Raw genomic sequence first — 17281 nt, 5'->3', positions numbered from 1 at the left:
GACCTGCTTTTTGAAACTTTGTGGGACTGAGAGTTAAATACTCAATTGCGTGCATGCTAAGTCACTTCAGCTGTGTCTGATTCTTTGTGCTCCTAAGGATGGAAGCCCACCAGACTCCTTTGTCCATGCGGATTCTCCAGGCAAGAATACTGGAGTGGGTTGCCATGCCCTCCTCCAGGGGATCTTCCCAACCCAGGGATCGAACCCATGTCTCTTATGTCTTGTGCACTGGCAGGCGGGTTCTTTACCACCTGGGAATTACTGAGCCCTAAAACAGAGTATTGGGCTTCCCAGGTGGCTCAATGGTAAAGAATCCGCCTGCAGTGCAAGAGAAGCAGGAGATGGGAGTTTGATCACTGGGCCAGGAAGACTCCCCTGGAGAAGATAATGGCAATCCACCGCAGTATTCTTGCCTGGAAAATCCCATGGACAGAGGAGCCTAGCAAGCTACAGTCCATGGGGTTGCAAAAGAGTCGGATATGATTTAGTGACTAAACAATGACAAATAACAACGCGGGGTATTAACTACAGACGCTGTAACTGTGCATTTAAAATTGACCTCCCTACACCCCAGTGGAGCGCCTTGAAGTATCATGTGGCTCCAGAGACAGAACCCGAGGAAGCACGCTGCAGGGAGGGAAGGAAGAAACAGCTCTGAAGGCGGGATGAAACACACAAGGACATTCAAAGTATAATACAGAGAACTGACTTATGAGCACAGGAGGGGAAGGAGAGGGCGGAGCAAATTGAGGAAGGAGCACTGACCAATACACACTGTCCTGTGTAAAGTAGACACTTAGTGGGAAGTTGCTGCAAAACACAGGGAGCCCAGCCTGACACTCTGTGATGACCTAGGCGGGAGGGCTGGGAGGGGAGGGAGGCTCCAGAGGGAGGGGACATATATATAAAATTAGGACTGATTCACGTTGCTGTATGGCAGAAACCAACATAATACGGTAAAGCAACTTTCCTCTAATTAAAAAATTAAAAATATATAATCCCATAACCACAAAGGAGACAAATTCCAAGGCAGTGGGAAGGTCACCACAAGTCACCCCCACCTTGTGTGACATATGGGTTGGGTTGGTTTGTTTCCTGAGAGTTAGTTTTTTGTGTTTTTTTTATTGATTGTATCATATGGGAAGCCAAAATGCACCACAAAATTTATGCCTTTATTAATAAAAAAACAAGCTTTAAAAATAAAAAAGACATCTTAACGTTTCAAGTGAAAATCTGGTGGCTGTCTTCTCTGGAGACCAAGCAACCCTGCCTTCCACTGCATGTTCATATACACGAAATTACATACAAGACTCCAAGGAATGAAAGGAAAATCACCTGGAAATACTGTTTCTCAAACCCTCAGCTCATAATGGGGTTTTTAAAGAAAGTCAAGCACAATAGAAACTGTCGATTTTTTGGCGCCTCCATCATTCAAAAATTCCCTGGGAAATTCCTAAGGAAAAAATAACTTCAGGAGCATAAGATTTCTATCTTTGCTCACTCCAAATGCGTCATCTATGGAAAAGGGCCCACCTCTCCGGACTTCGATTTTCTTTTGCCACCAAAGCCTTGCCTTGCTGACATCTTTCTATAAACCAACCCAAACGCTTGAAATGCAGTTTGGGCAACTATGACTGGAAAATAAACATTCCTTCTCCACTGACATGCTGAATATAGAAAGGTGCTCATTCTTAGCAGATCACGTGAACAGAGAGGGAAAAGGGAGGCACCCCCTCAAATAAACAACCCCTTGGCTGAGCCCGGCTTCTCACGGCCTCCTCTCTCCTCGTCCACGTCATTCCCAATAATCCTGGGCACAGGAAGGAGCTTTCCGATCACAGCCGCTGATAGTCACAGGACCGCAACTGACCCCCAGAGCTGGCCGCTTACCTTCATGCTTGTAGGTCATCTCCTGGCAGCCAGAAAAATACAGGCACACCAGGGTGCAGAGACAGAGGAAAAAGGAGAAGTACAGCACGAAGAGGACGTACTCCATGCTGCGGACGCGGGGGCGGGGCAGAGCGGGACCCGCTAGCCCCGGTGCGTCAGGGGAGCTGCAAGCCGCATCACTGCCACCAGATTCCAGGCCTCTCTCGGGTCCTGGGAGGAAGCACCGATTCTTCTGCAGAGCACTCTCGTTTCCTCGACCACACTAGGTCCACTGCCTTCCTTCTCCGCTGCACCGTTCCGAGAACAACCGGGATGCTCCAGAAGGGGTGCCTTTATCAAAAGGGACGCCGGCTCTGGGGCAGATCGTGGGCTGAGAGGAGCCAGTTTCCAGGGGCGGGGCCTGGATGAATCAGTCACAGCAGACAGCCTTCAGGCTGGCTGATTCTCTGGGGGCTTTCCTCCCAGCCTGGGGCTCCCCGAGTCTCCCTGTTGTCAGGGCCCCTGGGAACAGCCCTAGCAACCGTGATGCTGAGAGAGCCTTCTTCAGGACCAGATCACAAAATGGGGAGGTGCCTCCTGCCTCGTGTGCTTAGGAAATTTCTCTGTTCATCCCCTCACCCTGTGCGTGACCCAGACTAGCTGAACTCGTGGGTTCTTAGCAATTCTTCCATAAGCATTTGTTTTACCATTTATATGAACCGAAGCAAACCACCATCCAATAGAAAAATGGCGACCAGAGTGGTCCTCAGTTCCCACACCCATGTAGCACCTATGAGGGCACCTTCTTGCAGAAGCTTCTCTAGCCACAAGATCAAATGTAAAAACCCTCCTAGAGGGAAAAAAGGGTAGATTTCACCCTTAAAAAGTAAACCTTTTTATTTGAAAGGTATTAAAGCAACCCTGGAGGAGGGCATGGCAACCCACTCCAGTAATCTCGCCTGGAGAATCCCCATGGACAGAGGAGCCCGTCGCAAAGAGTCAGACACGACGGAGCACCTAAGCGCAAAGCAACATTAAGAGGCAAAGAATAATTCACAAAAGTGCGTGCTAAGATGCTTCAGTCATGTCTGACTCTTTGCAACCCCATGGACTACAGCCTGCCAGGTTCCTCTGTCCATGGGGTTCTCCAGGCAAGTATACTGGAGTGGGCTGCCACGCCCTCCTCCAGGGAATATTCCCAACCCAGGGACTGATCGAACTCAAGTCTCTTAGTTTCCTGCACTGATAGGCAGGTTGTTTACCACTAGCACCACTGTGGAAGCCCCAATTCACAAGAGAAAAAAATACGTAGAGCCAAGTTCATATATATTTCCACTTCAATAATGTTTGACCCTTTCAAAGTAGCCATGATATGAGCTATGTAACCAGGTCACACTATGCAATTTAGTGCTAAGTCTTTAAGTTGTCTTTCCAAATGAGGTGCCACCAGAGTTGGGACTGGGTCAGGAATGGACCTGTGACCAGGCTGAACCAAGGCGCACCAGTCCTGGGACTTTTGCTGGAACCACTGAGGAGAGATATCCTCTGACCACAAAGGTTGGTTGTCAGGTATAATGCCAGCCTGAACCTGCTAAAGCTGTTTGGGCCACCACATGGGAGAGTCTGCTTGGGAAAGAGGACAGTCCAGAGGAAAGCACACTTGAAAATGAAGATGGACAAGTCCTTGATAATTGCACGTGAGCATCTGGATCCAGCCGTACCTGAAACCGAACCTCTAGACTTCTCAGTTACATAAATTCATTTATTTGCTTAAACGACTTTGAATTTTTGGCACTAGCAATAGAAAAAAAAATCTCGGCTAATGAGGAGGAGGGAGATAATCCTAGAAGTCAAGCCATCTGCAAACTGTTGAGCTCTGCAACAAGCCTACAGACTTGATTTCTCTCTAAGCTGCTCTGCACTTGGACCCTCAAGAAAAACCAAAGACAGCCTCTGCCTGGCAGAAGGATTCCTGGCTCTGCGGAAACCATGACACGTGTACCGTGGGCTGCCTCCTGGATCTACTTAGACCCACTTTGCCAGAAACTCCTCAAGAGTGAAAATTCCTCTGTACCCATCACCTGATGCTCTCTTATGCTCAAGGCAACAAGATGCACGAAGACAATGGTGAGAGGGATAGGGGGATGGGAGAGGCTGAGAGCTGTTCTTCTTTGGCTGGACATGAGCTGCCACAGGGTCGGGGCAGGAGGTGAGCAGGACCAGGTCAAGAGCCCAGCCAAAGAGCTCTAGCTTCATCTCCTAAGAAACGGAGAACCAGTGGAGGGTTTTTTTAAGGAAGAAGGTGGCAGGGTAAGACCTGTGCCTTAAAAAGACAGTTCTGGTGGGAGGAAGATGCTGGAAGCAGAGGAGCAGCCAGAGAGCTGTAGCAATGGTCCCAGAACAGCAGATGAGGACCCAAAGGAAGGAGGTGGAGACAGATAAAGAAGCAAGGGCCTGGAGGAGAGGGTCTGGAATCAGGGAGTCTTTGCCTCAAGCCCCTCCACACTGGATCTAGGGTCCCCTCCTAACTCCAGGCAGGGGGCCAGGAGCTGCTGCAGACCTGCCTTCTAGCCCAGTCCTCTCTGAAGACTGAGTCTCACCCCCAGGCTCACTCCTGGTGTTGGGGTATCCTGTCTTGCTAGAATATGTTGCCTATGACCACCATTACTTCCTGTCTATTCCAAAGTCTTTGGAAGTGATCTGGAAGTCCCCATGGGCATTGCTGTGCTAGATGAGGTGCCCTGGGCAGGTGAAATGGCCAAGTCAGGCTCCTAGCTCTGCTCTCCCTCTCTCCATTGCCCACCAACCTGCGATGTTGCCCCAGGTAGGACAGTACAGACTGCGTGTGCAGCTGAGCCACTCAGCTGCCTGAGTGTGGCCCTGCACCTTCAAAACCATGCCTGTATTCCATCTCCAGGGCCCCAATTGTTTCCCAAGTCCTTTACCAAAGGGCCCACAAACTCAGCAGGCAGCCCTTGGAGCAGCTCCCAGGGGGCTTCACGTGCTTCTGATATGAAGCTTAGCCAACCTGCCTGGCCGTTGAGGAGGGAACAAGATGATGGGCTGCTGCCCAGGCTGGAAGGGCCAAGCCCTCATCCCTTCCAGGGACCGAAACACGGAGCGAAAGCCCTTGGCTGTCTGCTGCTTGGAGGAGATCCCCGGCAAGACTGCAAGGATGAACAGCCTCTTTAGTCCATGCAATCGAGCCCCACGGTGCGGGCCGGGTGCTGTGCTAAGGGCGGCTCATAACCTGGGAAACGAGGCAAGAGCCAGCCCTCCCCATGCTGAAAGGCTGATGACGGAGCCGTGGGGGAAAGGCGGTCCGGGAACAAAGTCAAGTGGAAATGACCAGAGAGGGGAAAAAGGGTTTCTTTGGCTACTTAAAAATGGAGAAAGTGTGCATGTGACGGAAAGCACTCAGGCATGTGGCCAGGCTAAGGCATGGCACCCCAGCTTATGTCCCAGGGCAGCTTCGGATGCCCGAGTTCTTCCTCCCACAAGCCTTGGGGCGCAAGGTCAAGTTTGGACAGGTTTCAGGTGTACTGTCAGAGTGAATGCAGGAGCCGCGGACCAGGAGTGACCTGCGTCCTGGTGACAGCAGATGCCTGGTCCATTCGGGAGAGGGGACCACAGACCTGGTGCTTGGATCCCAGGAAGGGCCTACTGTCCAGTGGGGCTTTGATGTTTCCCAGCCTCCCTCAAAGGATGGGGATGTCACCTCACTGCTACCTGAGACTACCTCTCTCTTTTTAAAAATGCAGTAGTAGTAGCGTTAGTTGCTCAGTCGTGTCTGACTCTTTGCGACCCTGTGGGCTGTAGCCCGCCAGGCTCCTCTGTCCATGGGATTCTCCAGGCAAGGGTACTGGAGTGGGTACATTTCCTTCTCCAGGGGATCTTCCTGGCTCAGGGATCTAACCCAGGTCTCCTACATTGTAGGCAAATTCTTTACCGTCTAAGCTATAGGGAAGCCCCCTCTTTTAAAAATGGGGGCCATGAATTAGAGGGGGGTGGGGGTGAGGCAGGGCCTCACATCTAACCCCTCATGCAGGGCCTGCATCTAACAGGCCCTCCAAAGGAAAGCTACTCATTTAACATGAAGGGGGAAAGAAAAAGGATAATATAATTTACTGATTCCTGTCTACTCTTCAGGCCTGGAGCCAGATGCTCCATTTGATCCCATAGATATGATGCGTGTTGTAAGAACCAGGAAACTGAGGTTCTCAGAGTTCAAGGCTACACAGCTAGGAGCTGGCCTGACTCCCTGCTGCTCCAGGCTATGGTTCCTGAGCCTAATCCAAGATCTCAGCTCTACTTTCAAGGCAAGTGAGCAAACCGTACTCATTTTAGCCATTCTTTATGGGCCCAGCTCTCTCCTAAGACACATCTCTCCCTTGCTAGGCTGCACGTTCCAATGGCTGACCCACTACCTCCTGCCACTTCAGGGCAGGGGCTCTGTTTCCAGTTAGGTCCTGATCACACCTTCCTCAGAGCAAGCCCCGAACCCTGGACAGGGCCCAAGGAACCACTTAGGATCCTTCTCCTGCAGCCCCCACCCAGGGCTGAAAAATCAACAGCAGGGTCCCCAGGCAGGGACAGCCAACACCAGTCTTGTCCCCAGGAGCCCAATGAGACAGGTCAGGAGCCGTTGGGGACATGCTGCCCCCCCGGAAGATGACTGCTATGCCCTCAGAGCATCTGCAGCAGCTGGGCTGTGGTATGGAAACGGAGGAGCCCCTTTGCAGGGAACTACAGAGTCCAAGGAGGCTTGCAACAGCTGGAGAGCAGGGATGGAAAGTTCTGGAACCTTCGATGCATTCACCGAGACACTCTGGCATGTAAAGACCCGGACAAAGTGATAAAGTGCATGTAGGCATGAGGGACACAGTGCAATGAAGATTATTTAAGGAGAGAAAAGAATGTACTGATCCCTGCTGACATGTGGGAAAGAAGGAAGGGAAGCTGCCCAGGCCTGAGGGGCAAGCCCTGGGGACTAAAAACCTGCCCAGGTCCCCGATGAATCCACACATCCATCCCGTCCAGCCCTGGACTAGCTAGGATTAAGCAGGAGCATAAGGGAAACAGCTGTACATTGAATCCTGAGAAAAAGGAAAATACTGGTGGGTCACAGTAAGTGGGAAAGACCCCCAAGCCAGGTCAGGAAATTTCCCTAGAGGTTCCAAGACTCTGCCTTCTAGTGGCATCAAACTCTTGTAATTACAGTGACCAAACTTCCACATCCTGGAATGATCCAGTGTTAGGTAAATGCGTTTTTTCCAGTAAGGGCAATTTGTTTATTCAGTCAACAACTATTTAGGGACACCCACTCTGTGCCAGGCAATGACCAGGACACAGTGAGCAGGACACAGCTCCTGCCCACCTTGCCTGCAGTACATGCAAGCCTAGCAAATCCTAAGTCCAGTCTGCTGCTGCTACTGCTAAGTCGCTTCAGCCGTGTCCGACTCTGTGTGACCTCAGAGACGGCAGCCCACCAGGTTCCCCCGTCCCTGGGATTCTCCAGGCAAGAACACTGGAGTGGGTTGCCATTTCCTTCTCTAATGCATGAAAGTAAAAAGTGAAAGTGAAGTCGCTCAGTCATGTCCGACTCTCAGCGACCCCATGGACTGCAGCCCACCAGGCTCCTCCGTCCATGGGATTTTCCAGGCAAGAGTACTGGAGTGAGGTGCCATTGCCTTCTCTGAAGTCCAGTCTAGGCCTTTGTAAAGTTCTCTTCCCATAGACACATTCAGAAACAGGAAAAGGGGAAATAATCTCTTGCTCTGGATATTCTGACAACATGTGAAAAATATAGTCATGGGACAAAACTGGGTTTCCTGAAACCCTTTCTGGGGTATATGAGGGCACAACACAGCCAGTTCATGCAACAAACTGAATTCCTTTAGATGGTTGCTTTTTAAACATGTCTTGTAGTGAAAATGGCCATCATGTACATTACTGACAACTGGGCAAAATGACACAACCCTTCTGTAGAGCAGACAGAAGGGTGAATGTTCTTGACTGAAGCCTTCACACCCTCTGACCCACATGTAGGCTTCCGGCAGTCTATCCATGGGAACTTTCCAGACTATGGACACAGTTTTCTGGACAAAAGGAGTTCACTGTGGTTACATTTACAGAAGCGGGGAGTCCAAGAAGACGGAAAGGGTGGTCACTCAATGAAAGGTTCAACACTCAGAGAATCTAGCAGAACTGGCTGGTGAAGAGCAGTCTGCTAAGCATAGACACATTTACTGCAGCATTATTCTCAACCGTGAGGAGCTGGAAGCAGACACGTCTGGTGGACACAGAACGTTAAATAAATTTATGGCCCATCCACTCAACAGATTATGTAGTCTCAAAAATTCATATTTATGATGACAGCACCATAACATGGAAAAATGCTTTCTAGTATAATCGTAAGTAAAAACCCAAGGGGCAAAAATGTATGCTACAATTACAGCTACATTATCTAAAAAATCTGAAGCAGAACAAGGATGGGGGGAGGAGATTGCATTAAAATGCCAACATTGATTTCACTGGGGAGGCACTGCCATGATGGACCACTATGCTCCAGATAGTCTATACTGTGGCTATGCTACTTCCATAATAAAAATATGTATTTAAATATAACCCAGTTCTGCTGAACCGCTTCCCGTTTCTGAGAGTCTAATGTCAGTGCATAGAAAGTTGTACCTCGTTCAACCTGACTTGGTGGCATAAGCTTGGGCCTTGGAGCCCCAGACTTGAGTTTAAATGTCAGTCTGTTACTTTTCCTCTTTGACTCATTTTTATATTTTATACCTATATACTTCCTGAATTTTAAAATTAAAAAAAAAATAACACCAACCTCACAGGGTTGCTATGACTATTAAATGAGATGCTGTAAGTAAACATTTACCCAAATGTACAAATTTGGTTCAAGATATATTTTATTTGGCCCACAGAGTGTACTATAAACAATTTGCACCAACATTCACAAGGATCTCCCTGGTGGCTCAGACGGTAAAGCGTCTGCGTGCCATGTGGGAGCCCCGGGTTCGATCCCTGGGTTGGGAAGATCTGCTGGAGAAGGAAATGGCAACCCACTCCAGTAATCTTGCCTGGAAAATTCCATGGACTGAGGAGCCTGGTGGCTACAGTCCATGGGATCACAAAGAGTCGGACACAACTGAGCGACTTCACTTTCACCAACATTCACAATCCTGAGATTTTACATAACAGTGTTATGGGTTGAACTGAGCCCCCCGACCCCAAAAGGTTATATTAAGGCCCTAACCCCCCAGTACTTCAGAGTGTGACCTCACTTGGAAATAGAATCATTGCAATAATCAGTTAAAATGAGGGCACACTGGATTGGGGTGGACCCCTAATCCAATGTGATTAATGTCCTTATGAGAAGATGGCTATGCAAAGACAGAGACACACAGGGAAAACAGCACAGCACAACAGAAGTAGAGACTGCAGCTGCGCAGCTTTAAGACAAGGAACAGAGAGGGGTGGTCAGGGAAGCCTGGCGTGCTGCAGTCCATGTAGTGGCAAAGAGTCGGACACAGTTGAGTGACCGAACTGGACTGAACTGAAGACGAGGCAAGTCTTGTCAAATAATACCAATTTTCCAGTAAGTCACCAGAAGCAAAGAAGGATTTCCCTAAAGGTTGGGATCATGCTGCCAACACCTTGATTTTAGACTTCTAGACTCCAAAACCTTGAGCTAATACATTTCTGTTCTTCTAAGACACCCAGTTTGTGGTACCTTGTTACAGAAGTCCTAGGAAACCAATGCAGAGATTTCCATGTCTCTTGAATGACTAAATTATCTGGCACCACCTGGCTCACTTTCCTACAGCAGCTGATATTCTGGACCCAGTTTTTCACAGACACCTCCACTCCCTATTGTCCCACTGACACCAAGGCCATATATCCGTGGTCATTCAGTAAGACATCTGCATGGCTGTTTTCTTTATAGATGAGAAATATTTCTATATAGCCATATCTCTACCAAAAGATAAACCAGGAGGGGCATCTGGTTTAGTAAGAAGGCGACCAGGCCCATATCTTCATGGAAGTGAAAAATGTTTCCAGGTGTTAATACAAACTAAGGCCTTTTAAAAAATAGCAATTTGCAGGACTTCTTCAGCAGTTCAAAGGTTAAGACTTCACCTTCCAATGCAGGAGTGTAGGTTCTATACCTGGTCTGGGAACTAAGATACCAATACCCCCTTGTCAAAAAACCAGAACATAAAACAGAAGGAATAGTGTAACAAATTCAATAAAGACTTAAGAAATGGTCCACATCAAAAAAATCTTCAAAAAAAAAAATATACCAATTTGCTCTTTTACTTTCCAGCTTGGTCCCTGTGGGCATCTGAGTTTTCCAAGACTGCCTCTGCTCACCTCACTGGACATTTGGACAATGTCTCTATAAAAAGGGCAAAACCACATTTTCCAGGGAGAATGCATTCTGCATCATTCCAAAAAAGCCTGAAGCCCCTGATTCTTCAAAACAGGATATATAGATGTTATAAACCAAGACCAGGTATCCTTTAAATCCTTCAAAAGGTCTAAGTATTTATGTTTTTAATTTTGGGCGCACATCCCCAGAGGCCTAAATACAGGATATGTCTGTAAATTTTCCATGAATAAATGACAGTAACCAGGTCCACGGCCTAGTTATTTATGTTGCTTTGAGAAGTAGCTATAACAGGTTTTTCCGCATCAAACATGCACAGATGTGAGGGTGCGTGCCTTCAGGGCCCCTCTATGGGTTGCTCGCTCCCCTCCCCCATCCCTGGACCACCCGCCCTGCAGATCCTGGCATGGAGCCAGAGCAGGGCAGCTGTGCCACCGCTGGCTCACCTTGGGTGGCTTCAGGCCCTTCCCGCGATGTCTTCTGGACCGCAAGAGCCGTTCTCTCTCCTAGAAGGAAACACAACCGTTTGCATCTTCAGCCAGTCTTCACATCACACCCAGCGACCTACTGGCTCCAAGAGGGCATAACTCACAACTCTGTTGCGCCTACCTATCTGCACCGGGCCTGAGTCGGCCCAGGTCCTAAGCACCCAAGGCACGGCTGCTTCTCAGAACTGACAGCTACAGAGCCACACCGTGAACTGGACTTGGACCCTCCCAGAAAAAAAAAATGCCAAGGCTGGCCAGTACTGTAAAACTCCACCCTGGCTGCCTTTGGGGCTGGAAGCTATAAAACTTCAGGCGATGTTGACTAGTTACCTACTGTCAGTGACCCCAATAGAAAATAAATAATCTTGTGGCTTCGATCTCACACAGAGCTGTGGCCAAATCCCCATGGGGATGACACACACCTCATTTCTCTGATTCTCAGCTTCTTCCTTTGCTATAAGTGCTAGAACCTACCCTGCAAGAGACTGTGGTTACCTGTGGCTTCTGTCAGTAGAAACGGCACCTATAGGGGTAGTGGCAGGAGTAGCAGCATTCTGCCCCAGAGGAAACCAGCAAATTCTCTCCTTCCTGATTATCTCCTTTCTGATAGGATGTTCCTATCCTCTTTGGCTGTCAGGAAACCCAGAGACAAATACGGTGCCTGGCAACAACCCTTATGGTCCACCCCTGCGTCCCTCCTGATCTTGACTGACGCTGCCATCTTTATTTTCTCTCGTCTTATCTGTTTATTATTCCTCTTTCGACCCTGCCATCGTTTTGTTGGGTGTGTTTTTTCCACCTTATGTGGCATAAAGACTTTTATGTGTAATGAAGCAAAGATGAATGGAAGGTTGAATGAATAAATGGAGGGGGGTGGAATAAAGGCAGGATGGAGAGAGGAAGGAATGGACGGGAGGGGGGAGGATGGGAAGGTGGATGGAAGGAGGGGAGGGAGTATAGATGGGTGAGTGGAAGGAGGGAGCAGAGATGGAGAGACAGGCAAGCAAAGTGAACTGGACAACTTACAGTCAAAGCCTTTCCTAGAGCTTTGCTCACTGGCTTTTCTATTTTTTGAAGTACTCTTTGCTTCTAAGATGCAACTAAAGCTCACTATAGATGCTCCCTTCATGGTTCCTAAGCTCCTTCCACAGAGAGCAGCAGAACTCTCTGGATGTCACACTCAACCTCCTTAAGACATACTCACACTCCCCCCTCCTTGATCTTACAAACACACACACACACACACAACACACACGTTCTTAGCAAGTCCTTCAAATTCCGGTCTGATTATAAGGTTCCGGTTTTCAAGTTCACATTCTGCAATAATAGGCTAAAAAAAAACATCAGACTTATCCAGGACAGATCGATCACACCCACTCTGTAAAGGCCAGAGACTCTTTTCAAAAGAGGCTGATGCTGCTTCTTAATGGCAGCAAACTCGGCATAAGGGCTGAGCAAAAAGAGTAACCATGGAAACCGCTCCCAGATACCGGGTGATGTTGTGTAAAGCAAGTGGAGGCTGCTTTCTGGAAGAATGGAGCAGGAAGCCCCCATCACCAGGAGGAGCTCCGTGAGACGCTCCCCTGCCCCCCTGTGCCCCCACACTGCTTGCAGCCCTGATGCCATTCTGGAGGCCCATGTCTCCTGGCACCCCACGGAGGGCTTGGCACTGGTGCAGGCGCAGACATACCAGTGAGAGATCGTCAATGACGTGTTGCTGCTCCAGCACCTGCAGTCTCAGGAACTCGATCTCCTGTTCGTCCCGTGTCAGACTGAGGTCGTTCAAGGAAGTGTGCCTCTTCAGGGATGCCTGGGCCGACAGTTTCTCTTTCTGCAGCCAAGGAAAGAGAGGACACTGCAGGGCTGCTCGTCCGTAACCCTTGTCAGGGACCCACCATGTGTCAGGGCATAGAGTGTGGGCTTGGGGATATGGGATGAAAAGACGGAGGGAGGGATGACTGCTCCCTGGTCCCCACTCTGGAGGAGCGGACAGCAACAGACCAGAGCCAGGCTCGAGGCAGGGCTGACTGTGCCCACTGCCGACAGGAAGGGCTAGCAGACAACGGGGTGGGAGAGGTGGACTTCTGCCCTGAGCCTAGAAAGCTTGGGTGCTGGGGGAAGAGAGCATGCCATGTGGTAACAACGCACACTCACAGCTGGACCTTCCAGGGAACAGGGAGAAGGGTGTTCCGTCTCCCAGAGCCTCAGTCTTCTCAGCTGTACAATAGGCATGCTTGAGGCTACTTTGGACAATGAAACTCAGAGTATTCCTTGAACCATCAGCTGCAAGACACCACTCTGACCACAAAGACCAATCATTCTTGCTGGAGCAAATGAAAGGCCCTGATTCAAAGCACTTGGAGCAAAACTGTAATTGTTGGCCTACTGAGCTGCCCCAATGTCCCAGGTCTCCTGTGAGAACCTTCTGTGTCATCACTCCATCCTGTCCCTGACCCTACAGCACTGATGTTTGCAATCCCATTTCATGGATGAGGAAGAGGTCTGGGCCCAAGGACCCCAGGTGGAGATGGCAGAGCGGAGGTGCAAACCCGCTGTCAGGCTGCCTGGTACACGCTCCTTCGGGCACAGGTGCCCACAGCACTGTGAATTCTGGGGAACGGAGGCAGGAGGGATGGGGTGGGGTTGGGGGCGGGTGGGAGATGGCCCGGGAGAACTTGGACTGATCGGGTCAGGGGCTGGAGGAGCCCGGGCGAGACAAGGGCTCCAGGTCCGCGACTCACCATCTCCACGTTTTCCCGCGTGAGGTTCTTGATCTTCTCTTCCATCCTCTGGATGCTCTGCAGCAAGTCCTCATTCTTCTTGTTCATCCGCTTGTTCTTCTCCACCAGGGGCTTCAGCTGGACCTCCGTCTCGCGGGAGCGTTTCAGCTGCGATCGGACAGACACAGAGAGCAGCAGCCGTAAGACCCAGCTGTGGAGGCCAGCGGAGATGCCACCTGGCTGGAGCCGCCCCTGAGGGGACCACATCGCCTGCGTGATGCAAACACCAGGAAGAGCCCACAGATACCTGGCTTCCAGACACAGGCTCCCACCTGAGCCTCAGAAGGCCTCAGGCAAGGCAAGAGGAAGGGGTACAGCCCAACACGGAGACTCAGAGATCTGTCTCAGGTCACCCTGCTGGCAAGTGGCCTGAGCTGCATCCACACTTCCCTTACATCCAGGCAAAACCCCCAGAGGTCAAGGTTCACATGCATAAAGGTCAGTCCAGCCATCTAGCTCTTCCTGACCACCATTTCTCCCCAGGCACAGACTTAGCTGAAAGCTCAGCACTCTTCAGACAACAGAGGATCCCTGGGCCTGGCACAGTGCTGCGGGTATGAGATAGATGGGTAGCACCAGGCCCTGAGCTGCTCCCCGAGTACTCTGAGCATGGTCCCTGTGACCATGGGGTGTCCCTCCACCCTCTCATCTTGTCAGCATCTGGAGGGCCCCTCTTGGGCCTGGGTCCTGTCCTGGGGGCTGTGTCAAAGGGAAGACACCATGGGGGTGACCATCCAAGAGATGGGGGAAGAGAGCAAAGATGGTAGCAGAGGTAAGAACACATTGAGACAGGTCCTCATGGATGGTCCACACAGGGGAGGCACGCTGTCAGAGGTCAGAAGGGGCAAGATCAGGGCGTGTCCAAGGAGCTTCATGGACGGCAGTGGGAACACGGAATGTGGGGATGGGAAGAGCTGGGCAGGCCTGGTGAGGCCTGATTTAGGGAGCTGAAAACTCTATCATTGGTTTCCACCCCCAGCTCGCTGGCCCTCCCCACCCACCCTCCTCTGGCCAAAGGCTTTGAGGCACAAGCATTCTGTGGTCGGGTCTGCCTTCTAGAACAATCCATCACTCTGACTGCTGTGTGCGGGCCAGCCCAATGAGACAGAGACACGAGAAGTGCTGGTGGAGGGGGATACGGAGCAGGGACTGGGAGACTGAACAACTAGAAGCATCCACTCTTCTTCCTTCTGTACACAGTGTCCTCGGTGACGCACACTAGCTGCAAGGCCACAGCCAAACTTTCAGCCTCAGTTTTCTCATCTATAAGATGGGAATAACAGTAGCAGACTCCGGGAGACAGTGAAGGACAGGGAAGCCTGGTGTGCTGCAGTCCATGGGGTTGCAAAGAGCCCAGCACGGCTGAGTGAATGACCAACAATGGTATATCTGCCTCAGACACTTGTTGTGAGAACTAAATGCATGGGTATAGCTTCTGCAGGGTTATTTTAATGGATGAAAATTAGAAACAACTTAAATATTCATCAATATGACGACAGTTGCAAGACCCATTGCATCAGGTACTCACCATGTGTCCAGGCATCCCCTCTCCATTAACCCTCACCTTGATCCCAGGAGGGGCTCCCTCCCATCCCCATTTCACGGACAAAGAACCTGGCCACAGAGAGGTGGGGCGATGTGCTCAAGGTCACACAGCAAGTGCCAGAACCAAGAACCAAACACAAGGGACTGACTACAGACCTCTGCTTTGGGTCACCAGGATGTGAAAGTTAAGATGAAACACTGATGGTAGTCATTAAGATGTAAAATGTACCACGCCTTATACATTGTACCGCTAGAAATCTATCCTGCAGAAATAAAGGTTCAAGGGAATAAAAACAAAAATGTATCTTCTGTGTGGCATTGTGTACAGTAGCAGAGAAACCTGCTGCTGCTGCTGCTGCTAAGTCGCTTCAGTACTGCGTGTAAAAGATTTAAAAGAAGATAAAAATGATAGCTAGCGGGAAGTTGCTATGTAACACAGGGAGCTCAACCTGGCACTTTGTGACAACCTAGAAGGGCTGAATGCTGAGAGTGGGAAGGAGGTTAAAAGAAGGAGGGGACATACGTATACTTATGGCTGATTCACGCTGTTGTATGGCAGAAACCATCACGACACTGAAAAGCAATTATCCTCCAATTAAAAATAAGTTTTAAAAAAAGATCCCAGTTCTGGCAGGCTTATCAATTCTTTCTTTAAATGCTTCAGAAGGTCTGAATTGTTTCAAGCAAGGTATTTTTTCTAATCCATTTAGTAAACTATTTTGCCTCTCATGAGGGATATTTTTTAAGCTCATGAATATTTACCCAATAAGTGGAGACATAATATGAGATGGACTGTCTGATGAAAGCTATATAAAAATATGCCTTTAAAAATACTGGAAGGAAATGAAATTATTCTGATCCTGTTAAAACCATGAAGAAGTGACACTTATTAACACTTTTTATCTCCATGTGTTTCAAAATTACAGATACTTTTGCAATAAAATTTCGAATAAAGAAAAATACTATGAGGCATTAGTCAAGAAGTTTATATATTGACTACCACTCCATAAAAATTAGTTTAACTGTTTATCCTGCATTTTCAAGAAGTTACTATTTTTACTTGAGTTTTTTTTTTTTTTTTTTGGCTGTTCCCGGCCTTAGCTGCAGCATGTGGGATCAAGTTCCCTGACCAGGGATTGAACCCTGGCCCCCTGCATTGGGAGCACAGAGTCTTAGCCTCTGGATCACCAGGGAAGGTCCTTGAGATTTTTTTTTTTTTTTAACCAGAAGTTCATATCCACCACCTTTAAAAATAGAACTATGTGAACTTTTATGCAAAAGAAAGTAAACAGATAAGCAAAAAATAAAAACTATCCATAATCATACCACCTAAAACAACTTCCCATATCCAGGATGATGATAATGTGTTTTTGTTCTGTAAACCGCTTTTATCATTTAATTTATTGTGGACAAATTTCCGTGGCAGTTAAATATGATTTAAAACACCATTCTTAATGACTGCATACAGTTCACTGCGTAAATGTTCCATGATTATTTTGATCAGTACTTGAGGATCGAACAAGTGGGGTTTGGTTTCGTCTGGGTTCAGTTTTGGTTGCTACTGTATAGAGACATCACTGCTATGAACACCCTCTCCACGGACCCCTCACTGAACTTTTCTGATTGTCAGCTCAGGATAAATTCCTACAGAAACTAAGGATACTAACAGGTCTCTTCAACAAGCGTGTGTTCAATTTTTAACCAGGAAGAAATTAGGGGAAAGTAGAGAAAACCAGACGGCCTGGGTATCAACTTCCTGTTTAGAGCCTGGTTTGTGGCCCCAGGACTGCTCTCCCGAACCCCGCAGGCTCCATCTGCCTCTGAGGGGGTGGGGGGCTGATTACCAGTTCATTCCTCTCGTCTGCCAAGAGGGTATTTCTGTCTTCCAGCTTCCGTATCACCGAATTCAGTTCAGCAATTTTTAGCTGAAATCGCCGCACGTCTCGCTCATCCATATGTTGATCCTAAAATAGAATCAAGACACAAATGTACTTTGAAAAAGCTTAACTGAGTCAGAGCGCTTCATGGACCCTTCTCGGAAAACTCTCAGGACAAAGGTGAGCTCCTCATCAGGGGAAGTCAGCACAGTCAGCCGTGCTGGGGCTCCCCCAGGTCAAGCAAGATGTGGAAAGACCAGCTCCAAGGCGATGAGACGGCAAACCCTCCAGCGGCTCCCTAAGATCTGGGGACCT

The 17281-nt window shown here is 49.1% G+C and overlaps 2 protein-coding genes across 7 annotated transcripts in view; both read right to left on the bottom strand.

Annotated features, from left to right (window-relative positions):
* JAKMIP1 (janus kinase and microtubule interacting protein 1) overlaps positions 1 to 17281 on the bottom strand; it is a 159608-nt gene that overhangs the window by 40402 nt on the left and 101925 nt on the right. For all 6 annotated transcript variants that reach the window (XM_069594695.1, XM_069594691.1, XM_069594692.1 and 3 more), the window contains 4 exons: positions 16934 to 17053; positions 13506 to 13652; positions 12455 to 12595; positions 10723 to 10782 (listed from right to left, as the gene is read on the bottom strand). In XM_069594695.1, the coding sequence (XP_069450796.1) occupies positions 10723 to 10782; positions 12455 to 12595; positions 13506 to 13652; positions 16934 to 17053 (468 nt within the window). The remainder of the gene's footprint in view (positions 1 to 10722; positions 10783 to 12454; positions 12596 to 13505; positions 13653 to 16933; positions 17054 to 17281) is intronic.
* On the bottom strand, positions 1735 to 1996 carry LOC138442846 (uncharacterized). Its single transcript, XM_069594999.1, has 2 exons — positions 1891 to 1996; positions 1735 to 1844 (listed from the first exon to the last, which is right to left on the bottom strand). Exons 1-2 carry the CDS (start codon positions 1994 to 1996, stop codon positions 1735 to 1737), a joined length of 216 nt encoding a protein of 71 aa, XP_069451100.1.

The sequence above is a fragment of the Ovis canadensis genome, chromosome 6 (genome assembly GCF_042477335.2).
Source record: "Ovis canadensis isolate MfBH-ARS-UI-01 breed Bighorn chromosome 6, ARS-UI_OviCan_v2, whole genome shotgun sequence".
Taxonomy (NCBI): Eukaryota; Metazoa; Chordata; class Mammalia; order Artiodactyla; family Bovidae; genus Ovis; species Ovis canadensis.
Note: the sequence above shows the minus strand (reverse complement) of the source record. Positions and strands in the feature narration are given on the sequence as shown.

What these genes read in the sequence shown, in the direction of transcription:
- LOC138442846 (XM_069594999.1), bottom strand. Translation starts at nt 1,996, where the DNA reads ATGGAGTACGTCCTCTTCGTGCTGTACTTCTCCTTTTTCCTCTGTCTC. An exon ending in GATGACCTACAAGCATGAAG is followed by an intron (nt 1,845 to 1,890) that starts GTAAGCGGCCAG and finishes TGTGACTATCAG; the next exon opens with CGGCTGTGATCGGAAAGCTC.